The sequence below is a fragment of the Sinocyclocheilus anshuiensis genome, unplaced genomic scaffold (genome assembly GCF_001515605.1).
Source record: "Sinocyclocheilus anshuiensis isolate Anshui unplaced genomic scaffold, SAMN03320099.WGS_v1.1 scaffold628, whole genome shotgun sequence".
NCBI lineage: Eukaryota > Metazoa > Chordata > Actinopteri > Cypriniformes > Cyprinidae > Sinocyclocheilus > Sinocyclocheilus anshuiensis.
The window spans coordinates 756,501-775,355 of record NW_015555750.1 but is presented as its reverse complement, the minus strand read 5'-3'; the positions used below and the strand labels follow the sequence as shown (position 1 = coordinate 775,355).

Here is an 18,855-nt window from a genome sequence, read left to right as displayed (position 1 = left end):
TGAACAGCCAGCCCTTTCAGTAATGACCTTCTGTGACTTACCCTCTTTGTGGAGGGTGTCAATGATCGTCTTCTCGACCATTGCCAAGTCAGCAGTCTTCCCCATTATTGTGGTTTCAAAGAACAAGAGATACCCGGAATTTATACTGTAGGGATGGTCATTTAATTAAACTCAAATGTAAATATTCTAATATTTTGAGATACTGGAATTTTTACTTTCATGAGCTGTAAGCTCTAATCATCAAAATTAAAACAAAAAAAAACTTTTGAAATGTTTTACTTTACATGTAATGAACCTAGAATATATGAAAGTTTCACTTTTTGAAATGTTACAAAAAAATGAATTTGTGTGTGTGTGTGTGCTTCTGTCTAGAAGACAACTTAAAAACATACCCCACTCTGCAAATCACTCCACTACAAATTGATAACTGCATCTGTTATAGAAGGCTCTCTTTTCTCTTTCTCACTCACTTGAATCATAACATCACCTGTCATAGTGCACTTTGAAGTGGCATTTGCAAACTGCTTTATTTCCTTTTTGTGCATTGCACTGGGCATTTTCTTCAGCATTCAGTTGTATACTTCACATTGGTCTGAGACCACTTATATCCATTTCCTGGAAGCTATTTTATTTCCACTGAGGTCATGCACTGATTGTTTTTTACTTTTTAAAAATTCCATTTGTTCAGTACATGTACTTTGCACAGTACTTCGCTTGACATGCCATAGTTCTGTTTCAAAGGAACTGAAAAAAAATCTTGACCTCGCTGTGACGTCTGTGGTTTAGTTTCTCAGAACAAGTAGCCTAACAAAAAAAATTAGCTGGTTGTAACATTTATTTTGTTGAATAAGCCATATGTAATATTTAATCTTAGAATGACAATAATTACAAAATCAATTTGTTCAAATGTATTTATTAATTTTAACATGACAAAATAAATGCCCCTATATGACTTTGTATACTTTGTTACCACAGAAGAATAATACCCAGCAATAAAAACAAATAACAAACATGTAACAATTAATTAGAATATCATAATACAGGCACATTATAAACAGCTTAAGTAAAATAAATATTAAAACAGTTTGGTTCATAGAAAAGAAAATGAGTTCCAACTAAACAATAACTGCATATTTTACAGTATAAAAATAATTTACAGGTTAGCAATACATCTAAAATAGCTGCCACATTAAGTCTTTGTACTTTTTAAGTCGAATCAGAAATTACTGAAGTTGTCGTTACGTCTAACCACGCATCATTGTACAAAACAAATACGTCAAAGTTTCGGTGAGTAGGAACTTGGTTGTCTGATACCAAAAAAAAAAAAAAAAAGTACACAAAATCACGTGGCATGAATGCACGTGAGCAGCGTGCTTTTCTTCAGCTGCTCAGCCAGGAAATCAAAACAGAACAAAAGCTAAATGCTACAAAACAATAACAACAAAACAAAATATAGGAAGTGGTCCTGTCTATGAGTTTGCATTTACAAATATATTATTATAAACACTAGGAATTGTGTCAGAGCTGTGCCCTAGCGGTTAGCGCTTGTGCTCTGACTCATTTAACATTGCTCATGTGGCCGCTGCAAATCTGAATCATGACATTTCCCCCTCCTCTAAAATAAAAATAGCAGAAACTAAAAGTCATGTTAAAAACAGTCTTCACAGTCTTCATTTGCATTGCCCGTTGTACGTCCAGAGAAAAAGCTTTCTCTATGACCCTCAATCATTTGCGTCTCTCCCGTACTGAGAGTCTGCAACCTCAGCATTTGCCTCAGCTTCCGACGAAACTCTTTTGATGCAAAATAATAAATAAATGGATCTATGCAACTATTAATGCAGCTAAGAGACAGGGTCAGTTTATAGTAGATATAGAGAGACTTGTCGTAGTACAGCCTTGCGATCGAGTGGGCCAAGAGTAATATGTTATTGGGAGCAAAACAAAAAATGAACACGAACAGAACGATGCACGCCAACCGCACAGCACGGCCTTTCTGTTGACTATTGGTCTTTCTGACCAGGACGCAGATGATGTTAATGTAGCAATACACTGTTATGATGAATGGACAGAGGAAGAGAATGATGAACATGCCAAAAAGGAAGCCCGCCCAGTGAGCAGTGCTCGGGAGCATGTCCTTCTTCAACACGTCAAAACACGTGGTGATATTGCGCTCCTTTACTTCATATATCAGTTCTGTGCGTTCCAGCGGGTTCAGAATCACAAGGACTAGCAGCCATATGAATATACAGGCAACAATTGCATATGTTTTTCTCTTCCTCATCTCTCTGAAGCGCATCGGTTTTACAATCCCCAGGTAGCGGTCGGCGCTAATAGCAGTCATGAATAAAATGGAGCAGTACATGTTGGCATAGAAAACCACCGTCAGTACATTGCACATGCCTGCACCCAAAGTCCAGTTGTAGCCCTGCATTTGGTACGCGATCTGAAAGGGGAGCACAGTGCCCAGTATGAGGTCAGTGAGGGTGAGGTTGATCATGAAGATGATGGAGGGGGTTTTCGGAGAGGTGCGCATCAGTAACAGAAACAGAGAGATGCCGTTACCGCTCAGGTTGGCAAGGGTCACGATGACATAGATGGCTGACACAATTTCACTGGCCAATTTGTTGTCAAACATGGCCAAGGTGGCATTGTCCATTTTGATGTCGACCTTTTGTGAGTCATTCATGGTTGTTTTCCCACCTGTTTGAAGAGACAGAGAGATTACACCTACTATAAACTGTGATTTTACCACTTGAACCTCAAATTGTGATAAACATCTGCATTGTTGGTTAGTTTTATTTGTTGTACAAAAATTGGGGTGTAGAAACAATTGATAGTAGTTTTCACAAATAATTACTAAGAAACGGGAAGTAAAACATGGAATTAAATGTGAAAATTCCAAGTAGAAAGACTGATATAGTACTCCAAAAATCTATTTTATTTACAACTTTGACAAAATCATATTTTTACACTGTAGTTGAACTTTAAGTGCTTCATTTAAGATTCTTTAAAAAAAAGAAAATGTATCATATTTTTAAAAATGCATAAATTCTCATTTAATAATAATAAATAATTATTCATAATAAATAATTTATGCATTTAGCAGACGCTTTTATCCAAAGCGACTTACAGTGCATTCAGGCTATACATTTTTTACCAGCATGTATGTTCCTTGGGAATCGAACCCACAACCTTTTGCACTGCTAACGCAATGCTCTACCACTGAGTCACAGGAACATTATAACACACAACTGATATAAAGATTGCAATTTAAATTGTTTTTACACTCTCAGAAAAAAGGTACAAAAGCTGGGATGGCACACTTCCAAAAGGTACATTTTGTACCTTATTTTCTCCTAAAGGGTGCATATTAGTACCTTAAAGTTGCATGTAGTAGTACTTAAATGGTATTAATACGTTTTGAAAGGGGACCACTGCAGTGACAATGTTTGTACCATTTTTTTTTTCTGAGAATGAATGTATAATGGAAAGGTTTAGCATTTATATATAATTTAATTGATCTAAATATTTGATCTAAATATTTTAATATTTATGTTAATATTAACATTATTTATTAGAATTTACAAAAAAATTCTAAATAAAATACTATAAATTAATAGTTTATTTGATTTTAGTATCTACTCTTAAGATGCCTGTGACATTGTAAGGTTTTGCTGAGAAGACTTCTCCCTGCAGTCGCACAGGAAAGACATGAGATATAAATGTAAAAGTGATGCTACTTCACACCATCACATAGATTGAGGTGCACTCTGTGAACAGGAAGTGCGAGGCCAGGTTATAGGCTTTCCAAACATGCTACTTCAGCAGGTACACAAAAGGCAGATGGCACATTTAACCAACAAATCACTGCCGTAAGTCGTAATTCTCAGAGTTGTTTCATAAATGTTGACTGAAATGATTCACACGGACAGAGTCTCGAGCAAGGGACTTTTTTGTGATTTTTCAAAGGAAGTGAAAAAATTATTTTAATGCCACAGCGTGTGCCAGCATCAGATTTGACAGTCATTACAGATCTCGTGCGGCTGTCTTGCACAGATTGCAATTGTAGGGGTCGGCTGTAGTTTCAAATGCTTTATGTGAAATAATGTTTTCTGAAACAGTGTCCTGGTTTCTTTAACAGATATTCGTAGACTTGATGCATCTTTTTTGAGGTCATGATGCCAACTTATGGGTACACCACCTTTCTGCATACTCAAACTGAATACTTAAAGTTAGTGGCTAACTTTATGTTCAGGAAAATTATAAGTACTGCAAGTAAATTACTTGGTATCCCTGTGATGGGTTTACAACAAATTTATCAGACTAGATGTCTTGGTAAAGCTATGAAAATTATATCTGATGAGAGGCACCCACTGTATAATGAGTTTGAGCTTTTGCCTTCGGGTAGAAGATTCAGGATACCGGTGTTTTTTAAAAATAGAGGGAAAAAATCTTTTATAACACAGGCAGTGAAGTTCTTAAATGAAAGAATTTTCTCTTCTCTCTTTCCTCTCCCCTTTTATTTTTATGTAATGAGCAGGTCTCATTCAGTAATTAGCACGTCTTGATTAATTGATGTTACATTTGTATTGTGTCTATTGTGAAATTTATGTTGTACTGTCGTTTGTGAGAACCGCATATTGAAACAAGATACTGAAACAAAATTTCCCTAAGGGGATAAATAAAGTTACTACATTAAAATGTGTCCCCAGCTCTGTCTAAAAGTCAACCCTACGCTCTTGAGTCATTTATTTTCTGCTTTATAATTCTTTGAATTTTGTGCGACCTAAAGCAGTGCCGAAACGCTGCATACAAAAAAAACAAAAAACAAAACAAATCCGTCTTGTTCAGTTTAATAATTAAAATGAGCTAAAGTAATGAGATTTCTGAACATTTTATAACCATTTTCTTGTTCACTCTACTTAATATATTTAAATGTGAAGTTTACTTAAATCATTTGCGTTAAAACTACATGAATTATTTTTGTTGACAACTTAAGGGGCAGTGGATGTTTGTGAATTTTGTGGTTTTCATTATGCAGAAAAGTGTTTAGGCTGTGGGCACTCTGTCAGTATCAGCTACTGGTGTCAATGCTGACACCAGTTTTTTCTTATTTGTTTGTTATACACATTGTGTATACTGATGAACGCAATTGCTTGTTTAAACATGAGAAAGTAATTAAATGTCAGTAAATTATAAAATACAAAGCATGGCTAGAATATATATATATACTGTATATATATAGAGAGAGAGATAGATAGATAGATAGATAGATAGATAGATAGATAGATAGATAGACAAATGTGATAAAGTTAAGTTGATGTTTACTTTGACCTAAGCCAACTAAACTTAATTAAAAACTATAATAATAATAATATAATATAATAATAATAAATTCTTTTTTTCCCTTTTTATTTTGAGTGTACAGGCGAAAACACTATTTTGAGGTTTTGGGCTTTTTTACTTTTCATAAAGTGTTATTTCAAACTAGTGGTAAGAAAACATACAAAATACACTTTTATGTGTTGCTTTTATTGTATTTTTTTGTATGGGTCAAAATGTATAGATTTTTCTTTTATATCAAAAATCATTAGGATATTAAGTAAAGATCGTATTCCATGAAGTTATTTTGTAAATTTCTTACCATAAATATATCAAAACTTAATTTTTGGTTAGTAATATGTATTGCTAAGAGCTTTATTTGGACAACTTTAAAGGCGGTTTTCTCAATATTTTTTGCACCCTCAGATTCCGTAAGCTTATTTATTCAGCTTTCAGATGATGTATAAATCTCAATTTCAAACAATTGACCCTTATGACTGGTTTTGTTGTCTAGGGTCACATATATATTTCACCCAATTTTATACAACATTTTTTCCTAAAAATAAGGTGATTTTTTTCTGGCTGTTGACACTATTTGGTCCCACTTTATATTAGGTGGCCTTAACTACTATGTACTTACATAAAAATAAGTACAATATACTGCTATTGAGGTAGGATACGGGTAAAGTTAGGGACCGGTTTTGGTGGTATGGGTAGGTTTAAGTGTTTGTTAAGGTTTAAGGAATGTGTCAAAAGTGTAATTATAAATATAATTACAGAAATTAATTACAGGTGTAATTACATGCAGGTATTTTTTAAAATATAAGTACAATGTACATGCATGTACACAATAAGTGCATTGGATCAACTGATTAATTTAAATCTAAGTACTAGCAGTTAAGGCCACCTATAAAGTGGGACATTTCTGGGTTTATGGAGTGATGAAAAGAGACATCCAAAATCTCCTCTGTAAAAACCTTTGAATGTATGTCAGCAGAATTAAAATAAAAATCATAATAATTTATGCAAATTCGTGCATATTTGATTAAATAATGCATCATTTGCATATTTAAATATAACATTTCAGAAAACTTGTAATACAAATAAAAATGTTTGCAATTCTTAATGTAGTAAATCAACTGGGGAAAATATGGTGATATCTATTAGTTAAGGGACAGTTTACCCCCCAATTCAATTCAGTTCAATTCAGTAATCATTTATTCATCTCATGTTGTTTAAAACCTGTACAGTATGTCTTTCGTTCTTCTGCAGAGGACCAAGGAAGATATTTTGAAGACTGCTGGGGTCCAAAAAATATTGGACATTGTTGACTTTCAGTGTATCAATATAAGAAAACAAGTCATGCAGCTTTAGAACAACATAATAGTGAGTAATTTTTTTTTAAATTTATTTATTGAATTTTTTTCTTGGGCCATCTACCCTTTTAGCTAAACCATTGTTCATTACCTACAGAATTTTTTTTTTTTTTTTTTTTTAGCCATTGCTATTGTCATTTTTTCAATGGCTATTTGATTTTTCTGTTAAATTTTAGCTACACGCTATACTTGAAGTCCATCAATTGCATCCTTCACAAGTATTTTTATATGGGTGTTTTAAGCCCAAGTTTTGTGCAAGCGCTCCTATAGCACAACTGGTGGAGAACACATTAACAGTGCTACTCACATCAGTACAAACTGATGTATACTGTACCTGACTGTACTGCATGTCATTTTGAATTTGGTATCTGCCTAATTCAAAATCGCAAAATGTATAAACTACTAACCTGTTATCACACTTAGCTACATAACATGTTTTTTTGCAGTGAAACCATGGCTATGTGAAGATAACAACCTAGCCGCGGCTCGTTGCCACACTTGCTTGATTTAAAAGTTATCAGAATATGTTTTTTTCCCATATAATCCGTTTCCATATAACCACAAATCACCTCGGCTACAAAAACCTTGAACATTCTCACAGTTATTGCCAAAGTTCATTAACACATATTGCCTCGATAATGGGGCCTGTTATCAAACTATATGGAGCAAGTTGTCACAATGGAACCTGCTATTAAATCGCCTTTTCTAAACTTGTCTGCAAAATGTAAATAGTAAAACAGCTAGCAAACACAAATTCAAGAAGCAGAAGGAAGGTAAAAGGTAACATACAAAACATTTTAGTTTGAAGAACAGAATTCAACTGAATTCTATTAATTTTAAAGAGTTTTAGGAGTTTGAAACGACCATATAAAACCACTGCCAGATAAACACACATATTGTAAATTAGATTTTTATATAAATCCTCATATAGTAACTCACAAGTAGGCCTATTGTTTCCTGTTTTACAGGAGTAAAAACATAATACAGGCTCAGAGTAAAATCTCACAGAACTTTCTCATCACTCATGAGGTGTTACACCATCATGACTCATCTGCTAGTAGTCAAAACAAAAAGAGCTCTCTGTTGTGAAATGACATTGGTAGTATATGATCAATGAATTTTTAATGGAGTCTAACATAGAAATTTTTTTATCAGTGTTACTATATTTTAAATGTTACATTTGTTGTCCTTTGTATCAAAAGGAGATTCGGTTGGAACGTTTAAAATAACTGTCAAATCTGGAGTAATTTTGTACTGAGATTGTATGAGATCATCTGTTCAGTGAACCATCACACAGTTCTACCTCGACAAGAGCAGCAAAGCGTTCAGGTAACAATTCATCCGTTCTAACTAACAGCAGAGCACATGTACAAAATGTAACTTTTCACTAAAATCTGAATTTCCAATAATCTTTTAGGGGGAACCACATGACGTACCTGGACTATCACAGCGATTCGTAAAGTATATCTGCACATATTTAGGAAATACACATCAGTATCAGGCTTGTGTACGTACCTCAAGAAGCATGCGCGACTTCCCTCGTGTGTTGATGGCAGTTAATCTGGCATGACTGTTAGACGCAGGAAACTTTTTGATGAGAGGAAGTACACCGCCTGACTAAGTTATTCAATTCGATCAAAATCTAGTAAGCTTAGAGGTACACATATGTGAAATGTAACAACATATTCCATGCTTCCAAATTTATCTTATAAATTGACCACATTTCTAAGATTACATAGAGTTTCATCATCAAAGATATAACAACTATTAATTCATCGGTTCAGTGGTATTCACAAACAAAACTGAATTTACAGCATCCACAGAGGAAGTTCCTCTAATGTCATGCTGGTTTTACACAGTTTCTTTTCCTCATTAATGATGTGTGTCTTTTAATGTTTTGTTGGATTGGATTTTTAAACATCTGCTAAGGTGAAATTGATGTGGTAGGATGTGGTGAAGGCAATATGCCACATAAACCAGTAAAATAAAGGCACACACCTTTCTTCAAGCCAAGCACAAGTACTCTGAGGGGTCCCACCCAATCAAACTGTGAAATGATCAATTCACTTTTGAGATACGCCAAATGAACTTACTTGTATTAGCATTAATACAAACCTCAGTGTTTCTTTGGTCAGGCCTGTAAAATCCCATGTGGATATATAGAAATCGAAAGTATGTATTGAATAGATTTTTACAAAAGAAAAACAAAAAGAAACTGTAATGCAGAAACTCATTCGGGGGGTTTTATCAGCGTCATACCTAGTTTCCTGTTTGCTTTATGAGCTTAACTTTTATGTTGGTTATTCATGCATTTTACTAGACAACACACTAACCGAAAATAAGCATTTTATTTTGGAGTAAGGGGAACTGTTATTTGCTTTTACTACTGACTGACTATAGATAACTGCCATTAGTGACAGTATAGGATGTGTTTATCACATCTTCCATCAATGCTCCTTCACTGAGAACAAGAAAGCAGTGGTGATAGGTATGCAAAAACCAGACTAAGAAGTAAAATTAGAGGTAAAAAGTCATGCCGCGAAAGACACAGGAAGACATTATGACTTGTTTTCTCAGTTTGAAAGTGTGGGAACTAAAGGAGTAGTATGAGAAACTGCAAATTACATTAATTTCCATCTTTTCAGTGCAAACTGATTCTGGTTTAGAGTTGACTCACAAAGAGCAGACTTCAGCTGCTGAGCTGTTTTGCAAGCAAAGGCCATAAATCTTAAGAAATCCAGCCTTAAGAAAAAGTTGTTTTTTTACATTGTTCAATTTAATCAAAGTGTAGAAGTCAAAATACAGGTTACAAATTTAAATGTTTAAAGTAAAGAATCATAAGAAATAATAATGAAATTCAAATAATACTTTATATAATCATATACCTTTATTGTACACAAATGGTCAAGCCATCAAATACAGTTTCACATTTTTAAAGTATTCTACAGAGTTCACTTTTTTTGTTGGAATCAACAATAATTCTAAAAACCTGTAGGCTATTTTAATAACAGACGGGATCTTTAAGTGCAAATCAAAGGTAAGGCATGTAGCCTCCCACCACCGAATGACTGCAATTTCTCAAAAACATGCACACTGTTCAGAAATATCACAAAACCTGTTATTTGACCTAACAGAAGATGATTTTAACAAACAATTTTTTGTTCTTTTTGGCCCGCAGGTAAAACGATGCTCTGACATTTGCTATATCCTGTTGTGAGATATATTTGTTAATACAGAAAAACCACAATGTCTATACATCAGGGACAACAGAGGCATCATTCAAAGGCATTACAGTGTGAAAGTGTAAAAATTAAGAGTTGCATGCTTAAATGTTTCATTAATACAATGTAGCATTTTTATATTCCTAAAGAAAAAAAATATGTCTCTGTTCCCCATCCCACATTACATATATTTAAAATACAGATTTCACAACACATACGGCTTTCTTTACAGTAAAATCTCTCTCTCTATATATATATCTATATTCTTTTGTTTAACGGAATCCATTTCTTGCACTACAAAAGGCATACAAATCTGATCTGAGGTATTGTTGTCACTGAAGTGGTATGAATCCTTGATAAGCGTTCAGAAGCCGATCAGTTTAGATTTATGACACTGCTGACTTTGTGTATAAAATATTAAGTGGGGATTTCAATGCACTATACTCACACATAGATTCAAGAGACGGAAAACAAGGTTGATCTTGACTGTTCTTTCCATACTGGCATGACCCTTGCTTCTGAAAGTAGACTTCTTCCTGTCTTGGTCTTTTTTTCACTCATCGGCACTCTTCTCTGAGCCTGTTCCAATGACCGTCTTGTAGCAGTGTTCTCCTCCGTGTTCAGGAGAGATTGGTGGGAAGTCAAATGTCTTGTTCCCAGAGCCCATTCGCTTGCGGTTTCTAGCACCAGGTTGGTACAGCTGCATTGCCGGTCGGTCCTGTGCCGTGAAATGAGTAAGACACAAAAGACAAAAGCAATACACTCATATTTCATACCACAAACACAGATTTTTCTCATGACAGGTTACTTAAGAAAGTGCTATTCATGCATATAATCAATTTCCGTCCCCTTCTGAATCACATTTCAGTTAGGCAGACAACCAGCTATTGACAGCCCCTCAAAATCCATTTAGTCCATAACAAAAACATTTTACTGCACTGTATCTGTTATGCTGTTTTTTGCATTTAACATGGTTTGTATTTATGGTGGTGGTGATGGGGGTGACACATAATGGCTAAAGCTCAGGGCTAGTAACCGGACTACTGTTGCTATCATCGCTTCAGAAAATATGTGTAAGTCACTTTGGATAAAATCATCTGCTAAATGACTACTTACTACTTGTATAAACAGAATCCAGCATGTAATCATTTCAATGTGCAAGATCATATGTATTCTTCTATATACATGTAGGATCTGTTCCAAAACCAAGTGAAATGCTATTTACTGTCTACACAGGAAGCAGCCTTTTAAGACAACACTCTACATATGCTTTACATAGGCAGCAATCACACAAATAGTGCTCCTCATCAAAAACATATTGGGAAAAATTTAATTTTTATATATGATTAAATACTTTTTATCCACACCTTTCACTATACATAGTGTATAAAAATTTAGTGGATAAATATGGTTTAACTGAAATTTCTCTTGCTGTCTTGGATGGATTAAATAGACCTAGATTTTAAACAGTTTTTTTTTTTTTTACATTTTAAAGTCCTTAAAGGGTTAGTTCACCCAAAAATGAAAATTAGCCCATAAATTACTCACCTTCAAGTCATCCTAGGTGTATATGACTTTCTTCTTTCAGTTAAATCCAGTCTGAGTTATATTAAAAATTGTCTTTGATCTTTCAAGTTGTTTAATGCCACTCAGTGGGTGTTGCATGCATCAGTCCAAAATAAGTTAAATAAAAAGCACCCATCCATAAAAAAAGTGTCTCACACAGCTCCGGGGGGTGAACTAAGGCCTCCTGTAGCGAATCGATGCGTTTTTGTAAGAAAAATATCCATATTCAAAACGTAATAATCACTTTAATATAGCTTGCACCAACAGTTGTACACGGAAGCAGCTCCGGGCTGATGCGTATGAGTTCAGCTTTGCGCATGCACCGGTGAGTCTCGTGAAAACCAACATTTCTTAACAGGTGCAAAGGCAGCAAAGTTTCCTTACTTTAGCAAAGGAAAACCGTCTCCTCTTGGCTTATATCGAAATCCTCCGACATTCTTCTTTACAAATCCTCGTTTTGTACTTCTAATAAGTGACCGTTGTTTTGTTTAGATCTCTCCGCTGCACTTCCGCGTTCGTCACTTCTGAGCGGCGCATGCGCAAAGCCAACCTCATACGTCATCCGCCCGGAGCTGCTTCCGTGTACAACAGTGAGCGCAAGCTAGATTAAAGTGATTATTACGTTTTGAATATGGATATTTTTCTTACATAAATGCATCGATTCGCTACAGGAGGCCTTTGTTCACCCCCCGGAGCCGTGTGAGACACTTTTTTTTAAATGGATGGGCACTTTTTATTTAACTTCTTTTGGACTGATGCATGCAACACCCGCTGAGTGGCATTAAACAGCTTGAAAGATCAAAGACAATTTTTTATATAACTCCGACTGGATTCGTCTGAAAGAAAGTCATATACACCTAGGATGACTTGAGGCTGAACTAACCCTTTAAACTTTTATTTTCAGGTTGAAAAAAAATATTTGATTTAACTAACTATAATTTACTCGATGTTTCTCTCACCTCATCCACCATCTAGGATAGATTTATTTTCTCTGAAAAAGCAGAATCTTAAATATTTATTCTTCACTTTATGAAATAACGTTTCTATGTTTTAAATGTTTCAAAATCCTTAAAATCCACATTTAATTTTTTCCCCTGGTTTAAATGAGATGTTGAATCTAATTTATACATTTTAAAACTAAATTTATAATTTACGGTTTTCCTGCCTCGTCTGCTATCTTGAATGGATATCCCCCCTGCAATATAGCAGATATTTTTTAAGATTTTATATAATTTTTATAATGTTATATTTTTATATGACATTTAAAAATCTTTATTTTTTTATTTCTAGGTTTAAATGAGTTGTTGCATCTCATTTATACATTTTACACTATATTTCTAATGGACATTCCTCATCTGCCATCTTAAATGAATCCCCCACACCATCTCTACATTGGGAGCTAGATGCATACGATGCCTTAAAATGCTGCCCATGCAGGCAACTCACTACGTTTTGGAACAGAGCCGTAGTTTTCATTTTTATAAGCTTCTTCTATTGGGAACCACTCCTCATCTGTGCCATTACAGCATTAGCAACATTCTGCTGTCAACAAGCACGCCTGGCACTGTAAGGTGCACGGCCTCTCAGTAAACAGCATGTGTAGCATCCCCTCCCGTGGGTAGAAAGGCTCAAAAACTAGCTGTACCTTTGCTGGCAGAGCCCCTCCTATCTGGTCTGGCCCCTCAGACTGGGAAGTCCTTTTCTCCTGATGCACTAACACAGACTGAGAGACACGTTGTCTTCCGTCAATAATATTGCCAACAGCCAAATTACAGCTAACTACCTCAACACATCAGTGTAGGCTGCATTGAAAGCCCCTGGAGGGAGGCAGATTCGTATTGTATTTCCCACAGACATAATGATGTATAAATCAACTACAGATGTGTAAATATTGAATGCATTAGTGGATTCATCTGCTACACAGACCGGACAAACTGACTGATGACAATAACTGTACATAATACCAGAACCAGGGCTGCAAATGGACTGTGACTGTGAGATATCGCTACTCCGTTAGCATTTATTTACCTTATTGCGAATCCGTTCTTTCCTGCTGCCCATGTCCTCTCGATCCTCCTTGCCCAGTTTGTCTCCGGTCTCTGGGCAGTAAGAATAGCCATGATGTTGGTCTTTCTTGGCTCTGTCCTGGCAGTAGCCTTTACCCCATTTGGTCTCCTCCTTGCGTCGCATGAATTTGTCAAACTCGTAGTGATGCCTCTGTCGTTTGCGCTCCTCATCTCTGCCGCGATGCTCTTTGTCCCTCTGGCGACGGCCGTGACCTTCCCGCTGCTCCTTGTCACTCTCGATTTGACTCCTACTATTTGATTAAGATTTGATTTTTGATTACAAGGTCAACATATGCATGGATAAATCTTTCACAATAAGATCATTAAGATGCATTCAAAAAACAGAATTGCCATTTTGTGCCAACTTTAAATGGTAGATGTTGAATCCCAGATTTTTAAACCCCACTGTATCTTTTATGGCAAGTAGTGGCAAGTTTTAGGTAGTTCTTACTTATCCTTGGAATCCTTCGACTTAGTGTGTCCTGCTGGCTTTTCCCATCTGTTCTTCTCTGTTTCTCCGCTGTCTCCTTTATCTTTCAGTCTGTCTGAGTCCACGTCATCATCTCGATCACATTTCTTCAAAAGCTAAAGAAGTCAATATTGCAAATCTCATGTAATGACTGGTTCAGTACATTACTGACAATGACATGGGGAAAAACAGTCCGTCATGCTCAATGTCCGAAGATGATGATGAAGTTCAAAGACTAATGTAAAACAAGGTTTATAGACAAATCCAAATACAAGTAGGCAATGTGAAATAGTGTGCTGAACGCAACAATACTGGAAGAAATGAGAAGTGAAAATAGGGCAACTTAAATACAGGGCAAACAAGGGAAATAATGACAAACACCTGTGCTGATTAAATTAATCACCATGAAACTAAGACCAAAATACATGAAAGTCTGTACCACAGTCATCTTCAGGATGTGATATGGTTTTAAGTCATACCTTGATCTTTATCTCCTTTTCAGAGAGCTTCTTTTGCTTTTCAGCCTCCTTTCGCTTTCGTCTCTCCTCTTCTCTGCGCTTCCGCTTCTCCTCCTCCCTCTGTCGCTTCTTTTCCAGTTCCCTCCTTCGCCTCTCCTCTCTTTTTTCCTCTCTTATTCTCTAGAATTGAAAAGAATCATGTATATACAGTACAAAATCATAGTGTATAACATGCAATTAGATGATGTTCTTACCTGTTTCTCTAATTTCTTGTTTTTGATGTATTCCAGCAAAGGTGTTGTCCTTTTGGCTGCACATAAAGTCACACAGAGGGAAAATAGAGCTTAGTTTATGGTCAATTTTAATGGAACAATTTGTTCCAGCTGAAAATTCTGAATAGCGGTTTTCTGTTGATGAGCAAAATAACATCTATGGCAACATGTGTTTTGAAATCACACAATAGGATCAAAATTCACATTTGAGGAATGATTGTGTTAAGTAGTAGAACAAAAAATAAGAATGTACTCGGTTACTAACGTAACCTCGGTTCCCTGAGATATGGGAACGAGTACTACGTCTGCTAAGACGCTATGGGAAAACTCCTTTTTCTCCGATGACTGAAGCCTTTTCAATAACGCAGTGTAACTGTACAAGCCTATGGCGATGAAGCCCGCCAGAATGGGCGGGGAAATCTGGCTATATAAGCAGGCATTTCGCCATAGGATCCACAGGTTACTTCGATTGAAGCAATGACTGAGTTGTGCAGCTACATAGCATGGCCAGCAACGCAGTACTCGTTCCCGTATCTCGGGGAACCGAGGTTACATTCCCTATCGATACTTCACTGGTACTGCGTCTGCTAAGATGCTATGGGGAACCAGTACAATCCCGCCGTGCTATGCTAGAGGAACCACTAATACTTGAACTTGCCTTAAGCACCCAAGGGGTCCCAGAGGGACCAAGTATTTTGGAGGGAAGCCCCGCAGGAGGCAATAGGGCCAAACTCACAGAGGTCGGCCCCGCCCGGAGCAATCGTTCGAAGAGAAATTCGTACAGCTTCGGAACTCAGTGAGGGCCAAGAGCGTACAGGAAAGAAGGCAAATGCCTAAGCACTGGTTGTCATATGACAAGAGGGAGCCCATTTATGCAGACAGGACTCGGGCCTGAGATGTCCAGATTATAAAACTTGGCAAATGTGGATGGCGAGGCCCAGCCGGCCGCTGCACAATTTTTGCAATGGACACACCGCTAGACCAAGCCCAGGAAGAGGCGACGCCACTAGCTGAGTGGGCTCTTACTCCCATGGGGCATTGTAGGCCCAAAGAAGAGTACGCTAGCGCAATAGCATCAATTATCCATTTGGAAAGTCTCTGCTTCATGACCATAAACCCCTTGGTGCAGCCACCGAAGTATACAAATAGCTGATCCGACTGCCTGAACGGGGCGGAACGCTCAATATAAACTCTCAACACCCTGACGGGGCAGAGTAAATTCAACTCTTGGTCTTGCTCCGAAGGAGGAAGCGCCCATAGACTTATTACCTGTGCTCTGAACAGAGTAGAGAGCACCTTAGGTATGTAACCATGCCTTGGCTTCAGGACGACTTTAAGAGTCGCTGGGCCCGAATTCGAGGCAGGTGGGGCTCACAGAGAGCGCCTGCAGCTCTCCCATACGCTTAACCGATGCTAACACCAGTAGCAGAGCGGTTTTCAGCATCAGGGGACGAAGGTCAATGGACTTTAGCGGCTCAAAGGGAGGGCTCTTCAGAGCCCTCAACACCGTGGACAGATCCCATATAGGGACGGTGACGGAGCGAGGCGGGTTGAGCCTCCTAGACCCCTTCAAAAACGAACAACTAGATTGTTCCTGCCCACCGACTGGCCAGCTATAGGAGCGTGAGAGGCTGCTATGACTGCTACATAGACCTTGAGTGTGGAAGGGGAACGACCCTTATCCAACAGCTCTTGCAAGAAGGACAATATCAGGGATATGTCGCAGGAATTTGGGTCTGCGCCGCGGGCTGTACACCAGGCAGAGAAGACAGACCATTTAAGGGTATAGAGGCGTCTGTAGACGGTGCTCTTGCCTGAGAGATTGTATTTAGTATGCTCTCTGGGAGGTCCACAAGCTCCCATCGAGAGGCCAAAGATGCAGAGCCCACAGCTCGGGCCCGGGGTGCCATATCATTCTGTTAACCTGAGAGAGGAGGTCCCGTCTCAGGGGGATGGGCCACAGGGCTGCTGAGACCACCCTAGCGATTTATATAGGACACCACCGTCATGCTGTCTGAGCGGACTTAAACATAGTGTCCCCTTAGGTCTGGCAGAAAGGTGCGAAGACCCAAACATACTGCCAGCATTTCCAGGCAGTTGATGTGAAGCCGACCCTCCTCTTTCGACGAGTGGCCAAAAGCCGGTTTGCCGTCGCATAGCACTCCCCAACCTGTGTTGGAAGCGTCTATCGAGACCACCTTCCTTCTGCAGACCATTTCCAGGGGACCGCCCCTTTCCATCTGAAGGTCTTTCCAAGGGGCCAGAGCTGCTACGCAGGCCTGGTCCACCTTGATACGAAGGCGTCCGAGATGCCAGGCGCGGGACAGAACTCGTGGTCGCATGCGAAGCGGGCCCAACAGAAGTACCGGAGACGCGGAGGCAAAGAGGCCCAGCATCTTCTGAAATGCCTTAAGAGGGCAAGAGGCTCCAACTTTGCATAAGGCCGCGAGCTGCTGAATGGCCAATGCACATTCTGGCGTGACTACCGCCCTCATTTGGGCTGAGTCGAGAACTGTTCCCAGGAACGATATCCGTTGGCTGGGGAATAGCACGCTCTCAAAATTGACCCTGGGTCCCAGTTATTCTAAGTGGCTGAGGAGGAAGGATCTGTGAGATAGTAGCTCACCCTCCGACTGGGCCAAGATAAGCCAGTCGCCGAGGTAATTCAGAATGCGGATTCCCATCTGTCTCAGCGGGGAAAGAGCCGCATCCATTCACTTCTTAAAAGTGCGAGGAGCTAGGGACAGTCCAAAGGGAAGAACCGTGTATTGATATGCCACTCCTGGATGTGAAAGTATGCATCTTTCAGATCCAGCAAAAAGAACCAGTCCCCAGGGCACACTTTCGAGAGGATCTGTTTAAATGTAATCCTCCTGAACGGCCATTTCATGAGGGCGCGGTTCAGGTGCTTGAGATCGAGGATGGGCCTTAGGCCGCCATCCTTTTTGGGGACGAGGAAGTAGTGGCTGTAGAAGCCTGACTCGCTCTGAGCTGGGGGAACCATTTCTAAGGCTCCTTTCGCCAGCAAATTCATCACCTCTGGGCGCAGGACGTGTGCATCTTTGCTCTGGACCAAGGTGGGAACCACGCAGCTGATTCGCGGGGGTCTTCGAGCGAATTGCAGTGAATAACCTCGTTTTATTATCCCCAAAACCCATTCTGACACTCCGAGGATGGCCTGCCAGGCCTCTGCCCATGTGACAAGGGGATGGATTAATTAGAGTGGCTGGTCGCCGTACGGGGACCCCACACTCGTGATAAACAGAAGAGGAAATTCGTTATTTGCCCGCTATCACAGCGGATAGTTGAATGGGCGCATGAACGGGCCCAGTATTCACAACGAACATATCGCCTTAGGCACCCAGAAGTGAACGGGGTACCTTCAAAAAATGCTTCGCTAGACTTAATGCTCTCGTAGCAAAAGCAGTCAGCCCCCGTGCGTGCTGCCTCAGCGTGGGCCAGACGCGTCCAATCTGAAGCTGTCAGTGATAATAATAATTAGTGACAGCATTCTCCTTTAATCCACCTAAAAAGATCAAACCGCTCATTAGAAGAGGGGGTACTGATGATCTTTATGTGTAAACACACCGGCAGATCAAAAGTCCTGCACGCATTCTCTCAGATCTGCTCGTAGCAGATGAGGGGAGGGGTGGGGCCACCTTCATTGAAGAAGGCGAGCCGCGAGCAAAGCAGAGCGAGACATAAACTCTCGTAGTGAGAGCGGTCTGTCTCAGCGAGCGCAGCCTCAGCGTGGGCGTGGCCCAGCCGAGAGGCGCATTCAAATACGAAGCTGTCAGCGATATTCAGTGGTGCAATGTAACGAAGTAATAATACTTCGTTACAGTACTTAAGTATTTTTTGGGAGTATCGAGCCGCCTTCAATGAAGAAGGAGAGTCGCGAGCAAAGCAGAGCGAGACATAAACTCTCGTAGTGAGAGCGGTCTGTCTCAGCGAGCGCAGCCTCAGCGTGGGCGTGGCCCAGCCGAGAGGCGCATTCAAATACGAAGCTGTCAGCGATATTCAGTGGTGCAATGTAACGAAGTAATAATACTTCGTTACAGTACTTAAGTATTTTTTGGGAGTATCTGTACTTTACTTTTATATT

The 18,855-nt window shown here is 38.9% G+C and overlaps 2 protein-coding genes across 5 annotated transcripts in view; both read right to left on the bottom strand.

Annotated features, from left to right (window-relative positions):
* Positions 1-1,080: 1,080 nt before the first annotated feature.
* Positions 1,081-8,260, bottom strand: LOC107673689 (P2Y purinoceptor 8-like). Its single transcript, XM_016467403.1, has 2 exons — positions 8,214-8,260; positions 1,081-2,700 (listed from the first exon to the last, which is right to left on the bottom strand). The coding sequence occupies exon 2, from the start codon at positions 2,684-2,686 to the stop codon at positions 1,649-1,651; it is 1,038 nt and encodes a 345-aa protein (XP_016322889.1). The 5' UTR covers positions 2,687-2,700; positions 8,214-8,260; the 3' UTR covers positions 1,081-1,648.
* Positions 8,261-10,148: 1,888 nt separating this feature from the next.
* The window catches only part of upf3a (UPF3A regulator of nonsense mediated mRNA decay), an 18,600-nt gene continuing 9,893 nt past the window's right edge, over positions 10,149-18,855 (bottom strand). For 2 of the 4 annotated variants that reach the window (XM_016467399.1, XM_016467398.1), the window contains 6 exons: positions 14,733-14,788; positions 14,500-14,658; positions 14,003-14,136; positions 13,514-13,802; positions 13,131-13,208; positions 10,149-10,637 (listed from right to left, as the gene is read on the bottom strand). In XM_016467399.1, coding sequence (XP_016322885.1) covers positions 10,473-10,637; positions 13,131-13,208; positions 13,514-13,802; positions 14,003-14,136; positions 14,500-14,658; positions 14,733-14,788 — 881 coding nt within the window. In that variant the 3' untranslated portion in view covers positions 10,149-10,472. The remainder of the gene's footprint in view (positions 10,638-13,130; positions 13,209-13,513; positions 13,803-14,002; positions 14,137-14,499; positions 14,659-14,732; positions 14,789-18,855) is intronic. The other 2 variants (XM_016467401.1, XM_016467402.1) reach the window with 2 other exon arrangements.